This window comes from Pan troglodytes, chromosome 20 (genome assembly GCF_028858775.2).
Source record: "Pan troglodytes isolate AG18354 chromosome 20, NHGRI_mPanTro3-v2.0_pri, whole genome shotgun sequence".
Lineage (NCBI taxonomy): Eukaryota > Metazoa > Chordata > Mammalia > Primates > Hominidae > Pan > Pan troglodytes.
Window position 1 is genome coordinate 22,845,443 of NC_072418.2, and position 10,338 is coordinate 22,855,780.

At 37.6% G+C, this 10,338-nt stretch overlaps 1 protein-coding gene across 2 annotated transcripts in view; it reads left to right on the top strand.

Annotated features, from left to right (window-relative positions):
- The window catches only part of LOC455885 (zinc finger protein 486), a 32,686-nt gene extending 22,829 nt beyond the window's left edge, over nucleotides 1-9,857 (top strand). The window contains exon 4 of one of the 2 annotated variants that reach the window (XM_512535.9): nucleotides 6,296-9,857. In XM_512535.9, coding sequence (XP_512535.5) covers nucleotides 6,296-7,434 — 1,139 coding nt within the window. In that variant the 3' untranslated portion in view covers nucleotides 7,435-9,857. The remainder of the gene's footprint in view (nucleotides 1-6,295) is intronic. The other variant, XM_024351792.3, reaches the window with a different exon arrangement.
- The last annotated feature ends 481 nt before the right edge of the window (nucleotides 9,858-10,338 follow it).

The following is a 10,338-nucleotide window of genomic DNA, read 5'->3' on the forward strand; positions in this document are numbered from 1 at the left end:
TTATGTTGTCCAGGCTGGTCTCAAACTTTTGGCCCTAATGGATCCTCTTACCTAGGTCTCCCAAAGTGTTAGGATTATAGGCAAGAGCCACTGCACCCAGTCAGTACTTGTGTCTGTGAAGCCTAGTTGGTCTATAATATGGTTTCCATGTTCATGTTCTCCAGACCTCATGCTGCAAAATAAATCTTCCATGTTGGATGTGGGACCTGGTGGGACATGTTTGTGTCATGGAGGCAAATTTCTCATGAATGGCATGGTACATCCTCTTGGTAACCAAAACTTTACACTCTATTAATTCAAATGAGAGCTGGTTCATTAAAAGAACCTGGATCCTTCACCTCACACTTGCTCTGTTTCATTAACATATAGTATGTCCAATTACTCTTTACCTTCCACCATGATTGTAAGTTTCCTGAGATCCTCACCAGAAGCAGATGCTAGCACACACTTCTTATAGTCTGTCAAACTGTGAGCCACATAAATTATTTTTCTTTAAAAATTATGCACTTGGCTGGGCACGGTGGCTCATGCCTGTAATCCCTGCACTTTGGGAGGCCGAGGCAGGTGGATCATGAGGTCAGGAGATCGAGACCATCCTGGCTAACATGGTGAAACCCCGTCTCTACCAAAAATACAAAAAGCCAGGCGTGCTGGTGGGCACCTGTAGTCCCAGCTACTTGGGAGGCTGAGGCAGGAGAGTGGCGTGAATCTGGGAGGCGGAGCTTGCAGTGAGCTGAGATTGCTCTACTGCACTCCAGCCTGGGCGACAGCGAGATTGCTTCAAAAAAAAAAAAAAAAAAATTATGCACTCGGCTGGGGGCGGTGGCTCACACCTGTAATCCCAGCATTTTGGGAGGCCCAGGTGGGTGGATCACGAGGTCAGGAGATCGAGACTATCCTGGCTAAGACGGTGAAACCCCGTCTCTATTAAAAATATAAAAAAATTAGCCGGGCATGGTGGTGGGCGCCTGTAGTCCCAGCTACTCGGGAGGCTGAGGCAGGAGAATGGCATGAACCTGGGAGGCGGAGCTTGTAGTGAGCTGAGATTGCGCCACTGTACTCCAGCCTGGGCAACAGAGCAGGACTCTGTCTCAAAAACAAAGAAAAAAAGAAAAAGAAATTATGCAGTCTCAAGTATTCCTCTGTATGCAAAATAATATGGTCTATAATGTTGCATAAGTTGTCTGTTTCTCATTTTTTCTCTGAATTTTCTATTTATTATTGCAAATGGGGTCTTGATGTCTACAGTTTTTATGTTGCTATGTATGTCTTGCTTCACTTTTGTCAATATTTGTTTTATATATTTTGGAGCCCTGATGTTATACACACATATACATATAGATAGATAAATAATATAGTTACCGATTCCTGGTAAATTAACTCACTTTACCATAATATAATATCATTCTTTGTCTAATGGTAGTACTTGACCTATAGCATATTATGTCTAATATAATTATGACCACCTCACTCAATTGTGGTTACTATTTTTATGATATACACATTTTTTTCCTTCTGTTACTTTCAGCCTATTTGACTCAATGCTACAATGAGTCTCTTGTAGGCAGCATACTGTATGCTTTTAAATAAACCACTGAGGCATTCTATAGCTTTTTCTTCATATGTATATATTTATTTATGTATTTATTTTGAGACGGAGTTTCACTTTTGTTGCCCAAGCTGGAGTGCAATGGCGTGAGCTCACTGCAACCTCTGCCTCCCAAGTTCAAGCGATTCTTCTTTGTCAGCCTCCCAAGTAGCTGGGATTACAGGCACCTGTCACCATGCCCAGCTAATTTTTTTGTATTTTAGGTAGAGATGGGATTCCACCATGATGGCCAGGCTTGTCTTAAACTCCTGACCTCAGGTGATCTGCCCGCCTCTGCCTCCCAAAGTGCTGGGATTACAGGCATCAGCCACCACGCCTGGCCTCATTTAACTTTGAGATAGGGTCTCACTCTGTCAACCAGGCTGATTTGCATGATTCACTGATGCCAGAACCTCCAAAACTCAGATGATCCTCTCATTTTAGCCTCTCAAACAGCTGGGTTACAAGTATGTGTCATCATAGCCATCTATGTTTTTTGTATTTTTTGTAGAGACAGAGTTTTGCCATGTTGCCCAGGCTGGTCTTGAACTCATGGGATCAAGTGATGAGCCTACCTTGGCCTTCCAAAGTCCTAAGATTACATTTGATTTTATTAAGTAGTATAATTAATTTATATTTACAATGAATAAAGAAATGAAGTTGTCATTAGCAGTTAGATTGTTATTGTTTTATGTGTTTCTAGTAGTTATATTTTTCTCATCTCCTGTTTTACTTTCTTAATTTTCATTTTATTTTGTACTGGCATGCTTTCATTACTTTTTATCTTCTTTTGCATACTTTCTATAAATATTATCTTTGTAATCATCTTGAAAACTGGAGATTACATACATCTTAAAGTTAAAACAATATGTTTCAATCTCGTAACTTCAATTGAATACAAAAACTATGCCTCTATATTTTATGGTTTGTTACTGATATAAAAATTATTTTGTATGGTGTATCTATTAACAGATTTATGCAGATTTACATATTTCTTATATTTTATTAAAAAACTTTAAAGTTTTTATGTACCATCTTTTTTTTTTTTTTTGAAACTGAGTCTCACTCTATTGCCCATGATGGAGTGCAGTGGTGTAATCTTGGCTCACTGTAACCTCCACCAGGCACGGCGGCTCATGCCTGTGTTCTCAGCACTTTGGGAGGCCGAGGTGGGTGAATCAGAAGGTCAGGAGTTCGAGAGCAGCCTGGCAAACATGGTGAAACGCTGTCTCTACTAAAAAATACAAACATTATCCGGGCATGCTGGCAGGTGCCTATAATCCCAGCTCCTCAGGAGGCTGAAGCAGGAGAATTGCTTGAACCTAGAAGGCGGACGTTGCAGTGAGCCAAGGTCACACCACTGTACTCCAGCCTGGACAACAGAGCGAAACTCCGTCTCAAAAAATAAAAAAAAAGTATGTCTTTTGATTGGAAAGATGATTATATATATATTTAAATCGTTTTCTGCAATAGAAAAACACTTATTTTTATTAATTGTTTTATTTGATTCTTCTATCTTTTTCACTCATTTTCTGTCTTTTTTGTGTTTTTTAAATTTTTTGTATTGATATGCTTTCAGTTTCTTATTTTCTTTTGTGTATCTATACAGCTATTATCTTAGTGGTAACATGGGGGATTACATAAAACCTAAAAGATCCAACAATATATTTGAATGTGGTAAAAAAATTAACTTCAGTTATATACTGAAATCATTACATTTGCCTTCAACTTTGTTACTGATTTTGCTAATTATATTTTTTATGTTGTATATTTATTAACAGATGTTAACAATAATTTCTATACTTTTATCTTTTAAATTTAGAGAGTAATTAAAAATGTTTTCTGTACCATTATGATAATGTTAAGAAATTCCATTTTTGTGTATGTGGATATCTTTTCCAGAAAGTTATGTATTTTCATAGATTATCTGTTGTTTTCTTGCATTATGTTATTTTCAGTGGAAGAAACTCCTTTTAGCATCTTTGATGTGTATGGTGTATGCAGTGCCAATATACTTTCTCAGGATTTGGTTATTTTGGAAGCACTTGTTTTATTTGGTAGTACAATTTTGCTGATGGCATTATTGCATTTGACAGCTTTTTAAAAAAATTATTATAACTTTAGCAATATCACAGTTTTTTTCTGACGTGCAAGAATGTTTTAAATAAATTGACTGGTGCCGGTTGTGGTGGCTCACGTCTATAATCCCAGCACTTTGGGAGACTGAGGCGGGCAGACCACCTGAGGTCAGAAGTTTGAGACCAGCCAGGCTAACATGGTGAAACCCTGTTTGTACTGAAAATACAAAAAAGTAGCCAGGCATGGTGGCGCATGCCTGTAATCCCAGCTACTCAGGACGCTGAGGCAGGAGAATCCCTTGAACCCGGGAGGCGGAGGTTGCAGTGAGCCAAGATTGCATCATTGCACTCCAGCTTGGGCAACAAGATTGAAACTCTGTCTAAAAAAAAAAAAATTCTCTGGTTATCTCATGAGACTATGCTTATAAATGGAACATCATTTTTATCTTGCAGCACCCAAAATTCTATTCTTATATGTGATTTTTGAAATTTTGCTTATATATGTGTTTGTTATAAATATATTTGTGTGTATCTAAGTTTGTTCATTCAGCTTTTTCATGTTTACATCATATTTTCTTTTAATAAATTTTTCAGTTTTTTATATTTTTTATATCCACAATTTTCGGTTTTTTGGTATTTTAGTATTTCTTTTTATTCTCATTTTTCTGATCTTCAGTAGTTGTCTGGGTTTCTGTTTTTTTCTTATACAGAGTCTTTTTCTGTCACCGAGGCTGGAGTGCAGTGGCGTGATCTCAGCCAGGCTGATCTTGAACTGCTGACCTCAAATGATCCACCCACCTCAGCCTCCTAAAGTGCTGGGTTTACAGGCATCAGCCACCGCACCCAACCTTTTTAATTTTATTTTTGAGACAGTGTTGCTCTGTTTCCCAGGCCGCAGTACAGTGGTACAATCTCCACTCACTGCAACGTTTCCCGCCCGGATTCAAGCAATTCTCCTGTGTCAGCCTTACAAGTAGCTGGGATTACAGGCACATGTCACCATGCCCAGCTAATTTTTGTATTTTTAGTAGATACAGGGTTTCACCATGTTGGCCAGGCTGGTCTCAAACTTCTGACCTCATGTATTTTCCCACTTTGATCTTCCAGTGTGTTGGGATTACAGGAATGAGCCACCAACAGTGGGATGTTCAATTCATTTGGAATTTTAAAAATTACTTTGTATACTTTTTATGGTTGCTTTTGAAAAGTTTATAATTTTTTTGATGGGGCCATGTTCTAATATTTGGTATACATTATAATCTTTGATAGAGATTTGGAAATTAACAAAAAGCTATCTGTTACAATCTTTATAATATAGCTTTGTCCTGGCGTAGTATGAAATCAATTGTCTTGGCTAGAGATTCTGGGAATTTTTCAAACATGTTTTTAGGATGAGTCTTGTCTAAAATTTTGTGTTTATTGTTTAGTTAAATCAGCTTATTCGTATTTCTTCTTAATAGTCAGTAATCACTTGCTATACCCATTCCCTGTTTGCAGTTTCTCTGCTTCTCTATAATTTACCTTTAGACTCAGCAAACTCAAACTGTCATTCCAATGTATATCACCATTTTTTTTTAGCATTTTATGTCATGGGACACATTATCTGGTGTCTAAAAAAGCCCCTAGAAGACAGAAATAAAGACGTATGTGCCAATGTTTCTTGTTTTTTAAAAAGGAAACCAGGAGTTGGCAATTTACATTTTTGTGTGTATGTGTGAGACAGAGTCTCATTCTGTTACCTAGTCTCAAGTGCAGTGGCATGATCTTGGCTCACTACATTCTCTGCCTCCACAGTTGAAGCAATTCTCCTGCCTCAGCCTCCCAAATAGGATTACAGGTAACTGTAACCACGCCTGGCTAATTTGTTTGTATTTTAGTAGAGATGGGGTTTTACCATGTTGGTCAGGCTGGTCTCCAACTCCTGACCTCAGGTGATCCTCATGCTTTGCCCTCACAAATTTCTGGAATTACAGGCATGAGCTATCATGCCTTGTTGGCAATTTACTTTAAAAAAAAATTTTTTTTTTTGAGATGAAGTCTCGCTCTGTCGCCCAGGCCGGAGTGCAGTGGTGCAATCTTGGCTTACTGCAACCTCCGTCTCCTGGGTTCAAGAAATTCTCATGCCTCAGCCTCCTGAGCAGTTGGAATTACAGCGGCCCATGACCATGACTGGCTAACTTTTTGTAATTTTAGTAGAGATGGGATTTCACCATCTTGGCCAGGATGGCCTTGAACTCCTGACCTCAAGTGATTCACCCACCTCAGCCTCTGAAAGTGCTGGTATTACAGGCATGAGCCACTGCACTAGGTTGGCAATTTACTTTTAAAGGCACAATGTTATACTGGAGAGCAGGAAGAGCTGTTGCATATAAGTAACAGACTTTTCTTTATCTTCTATGTGACTGCATTGTGCTCACCTAGGGACTTTCACACACTTAAAAGTCATTTATAAATTTTTTACAAATGTATTTTGGTCAGTATGTTTTTGTTACCTTTATATGTCCATGAAGAAATTACAGCTTGTGGCATTTTGCTATATGTAGTTTGTATAATTTTATAGGTTAGATTTGTAAAGTATATTTATCTGAGTCTAGCAATTGAAGTAATGTGTTTTTATTGTTTCTTTCAGTTATGTGTTCTCATTTTGCCCAAGACCTTTGGCCAGAGCAGAAAATAAAAGATTCTTACCAAAAAGTGATAGTGAGAAAATTTGAAAAATGTGGACATGGCAATTTACACTTTAAAAAAGGCTGTGAAAGTGTGGATGAGTGTAAGTTACACAAAAGAGATTATAATGGACTTAACCAATGTTTGACAACTACCCAGAGCAAAATATTTCAATGTGGTAAATATGTGAAAGTCTTTCATCAATTTTCAAATTCAAAGAGACATAAAAGAAGACATACTGAAAAAAAACCTTTGAAATATATAGAAGGTGACAAAGCTTTTAACCAGTCCTCAACCCATACTACACATAAAAAAATTGATACTGGAGAGAAACCATACAAATGTGAAGAATGTGGCAAAGCCTTCAACCAGTCCTCACACCTTACTACACATAAGATAACTCATACTAGAGAGCAACCCTACAAATGTGAAGAATGTGGCAAAGTCTTTAAGTACTTCTCTAGCTTTACTACACATAAGAAAATTCATACTGGAGAGAAACCCTACATTTGTGAAGAATGTGGCAAAGCCTTTATGTACCCCTATACCCTTACTACACATAAGATAATCCATACTGGAGAGCAACCCTACAAATGTAAAGAATGTGACAAAGCTTTTAACCATCCTGCAACTCTTTCTTCACATAAGAAAATTCATACTGGAGAGAAACCATACAAGTGTGATAAATGTGGCAAAGCCTTTATTTCATCCTCGATCCTTAGTAAACATGAGAAGATTCATACGGGAGAGAAACCCTACAAATGTGAAGAATGTGGCAAAGCCTTCACCCGTTCCTCACACCTTACTATGCATAAGATAATTCATACTGGAGAGAAACCATACAAATGTGAAGAATGTGGCAAAGCCTTTACATGGTCTGCAGGCCTCCATAAACATAGGAGAACTCATACTGGAGAGAAACCCTACAAATGTGAAGAATGTGGCAAAGCGTATACTACATCCTCAAATCTAACTGAACATAAGACAACTCATACTGGAGAGAAACCTTACAAATGTAAAGAATGTGGCAAAGCTTTTAACTGGTCCTCAGACCTTAATAAACATAAGAGAATTCATATTGGACAGAAACCAAGAACGTGACAAAGGATTATTTTGTTATTATTATTATTTTTTTGAGAGGCAATTTTGCTGTTGTTTCCCAGGCTGGAGTGCAATGGCATAATTTTGACTCACCACAACCTCCACCTTCTGGGTTCAAGTAACTCTCCTTAGTAGCTAGGATTACAGGGCTGCACCACCACACCTGGCTAATTTTGTATTTTTAGTAGAGATGGGGTTTCTCCATGTTGGTCAGGCTGGTGTCAATCTCCTAACCTCAGGTGGTTTGCCTGCTTTGGCCTCCCGAAGTGTTGGGGTTACAGGCATGAGCCACTGTGCCTGGCTGACAAAGCTTTTTAAGGAAGTTCTCAACCCTTATTACACATAATTCATACTGGACAGAAACCCTACAAGTGTGATGAATGTGGCAAGCCTGTAACAAGTTCTCAATTCTTTTATTTTTATTTATTTATTTATTTATTTATTTTTTGAGATGCAGTTTCACTCTTGTGACCCGGGCTGGAGTGCAATGGCACGATCTGGGCTTACTGTGACCTCTGCCTCCTGGGTTCAAGCCACTCTCCTGCCTCAGCCTCCCGAGTAGCTGGGATTACAGGTGCCACCACCATTCCCAGCTAATTTTTGTATTTTTAGTAGAGATGGGCTTTTGCCATATTTGCCAGGCTGGTCTTAAACTCCTGACCTCAGGTGATCCACTCGCCTCAGCTTCCTAAAGTGCTGGGATGACAGGCATGAGCCTCAATTCCCAGCCACAAGCTCTTAATTCTTAAGAGACATGGCGATAATTCATGGTGAAGAGGACCTTTACAAACCTGAAAGATGCGACAGTGCTTTTCCCAACACCTCCAACTTTTCTATGCATAAAAAAAATTATACTACACCATAGAAATGTATGAAATGTGACAAAGCCTTTATATGGTTGCCACACTTTATTGTAGGTAAGGTAATTCATACTTCCAAAATACCTACAAGTATGAAGAATGTGGCAAAACTTTTAATCAGTGCTTACACCATATTTCACAGGAAAGCTATTATCCTTGAGAAAAATTGTACAAATATAAAGAATATGGAAAAGCCATTAATGCCCATGACATCTTACTCAACAGAAGAAGGTTCATAGTTAATAAAAATAAAAGAGCAATTACTGTGAAAAAAATCTTTCAGAAAATATAAGCCTTTAAGGTGAAGAAGAGTATTGATTCTGAAGACAAGCATTACAAATATAAAGAGGTTTGTAGTACCTTTGCTTGTATTACAGATCTTATTGCCCGCATTTTGTATTAGAAGGAAACCCTAAAGCGGTTGCCAAGCTTTGTGCAACATCAGGGAATGTATATTGAAGAAGATTCCTGCAAATATAATGAGTTTGGAAACACTTCTTAGATAAATTATTTGTGGCTGGGCACAGTGGCTCATGCCTGTAATCCCAGCACTTTGGGAGGCCAAGGTGGGAGGATCACCTGATATTGGGAGTTTGAGATCAGACTGACCAAAACGGAGAAACCCAGTCTCTACTGAAAATATAAAATTAGCCATGCGTGGTGGCACATGCCTGTAATCCCAGCTACTCAGGAGGCTTGAACCCTGGAGGCAGAGGTTGTGGTGAGTCGAGATTATTACACTCCAGCCTGGGCAATAAGAGCGAAACTGTCTCCAGGAAAAAAAAAAAAAAAAAATTTATTTGTGTATAACTTTAAAAGCAGATTTTTGGAAGCATTGTAATTACATTAAAAGTATACTTGTTCCAGCTGCGTGTGGTGGCTCATGCCTGTAATCCCAACACTTTGGGAGGCCAAGGCAGGTGGATCATGAGGTCAGGAGTTCAAGACCATCTTGGCCAAGATGGTGAAACCCTGTCTGTACTAAAAATACAAAAATTAGCCATGCATGGTGGCGGGCGCGTATAATCCCAGCTGCTTGGGAGGCTCAGGCAGAGAATTGGAATTGCTTGAACCTGGGAGGCGGAGGTTGCAGTGAGCCGAGGTTGCACCATTGTCCAGCCTGGGCAACAGAGCAAGACTCCATCTCAAAAAAAAAAGTATATTTGTTTCCTTAAAAAAATTTTTCTGAAAAGTGGATAATGATGTAATACAGCTTTCAAATTACTTTATGCTGTTATTTTATTCTTACTGTATTCACATGTGAAAGCATGTGATCAATTTTTGCTGCATCAGAGATATTAGAGATAGTTTTTTATTAATTGGGCATTTATGGCCTTTTCTATAAAAGTAAGGACATTAAAATATAAGATGCATGATGAAAATATAAGTGGAGAGGCTCTTTGTAGTTAACCTATATGAAGTAATGTATAAGGTAGGTGTTCAGAGTAATACTTTTCTACATTATAGTGCAAGAAATAATTATAGATAAAAGTATATTAAACTAAATTCATATATTTTACTTATTGTACTTTTATGTAATAAAATGCAGTACATTTAAAAATTGTTAGATTATGTGTGAATTTAATTTTATGTTTTTTACCATGTTAAGACTATTGTGCATTTAATGAAGCATTATTATGCCACTAACCTATCCCACCTTACTCAAAGGTGTAGGTAAAAGATGGTAGCAGTATACTATTTGGTACATAATGGAATAATGTCTCTAGTAATCACTTTGCCAGTGGCTTTAAACAGCAAATGAATTTAAGAATATTGTTCCCATAGGTTAAATTTTTATTCTCTTTTCTTACTGAAATCTATTATTAGTATTTGTGAGTATATAGTATATATATTTATGCTTTATATGGCATATTTTGATTCAGGCCTACAATATTTAGTAACTACATTAGGGTAAATAAAGTATCTATCACCTCTAGCATTTATCCTTTGTATTAAAAACAGTGTAATTAATTATATACTTTTAGTTATTTTAAAATGTACAATAAATTGTTATTGACTACAGGGTTATTTTTATGATCATAAT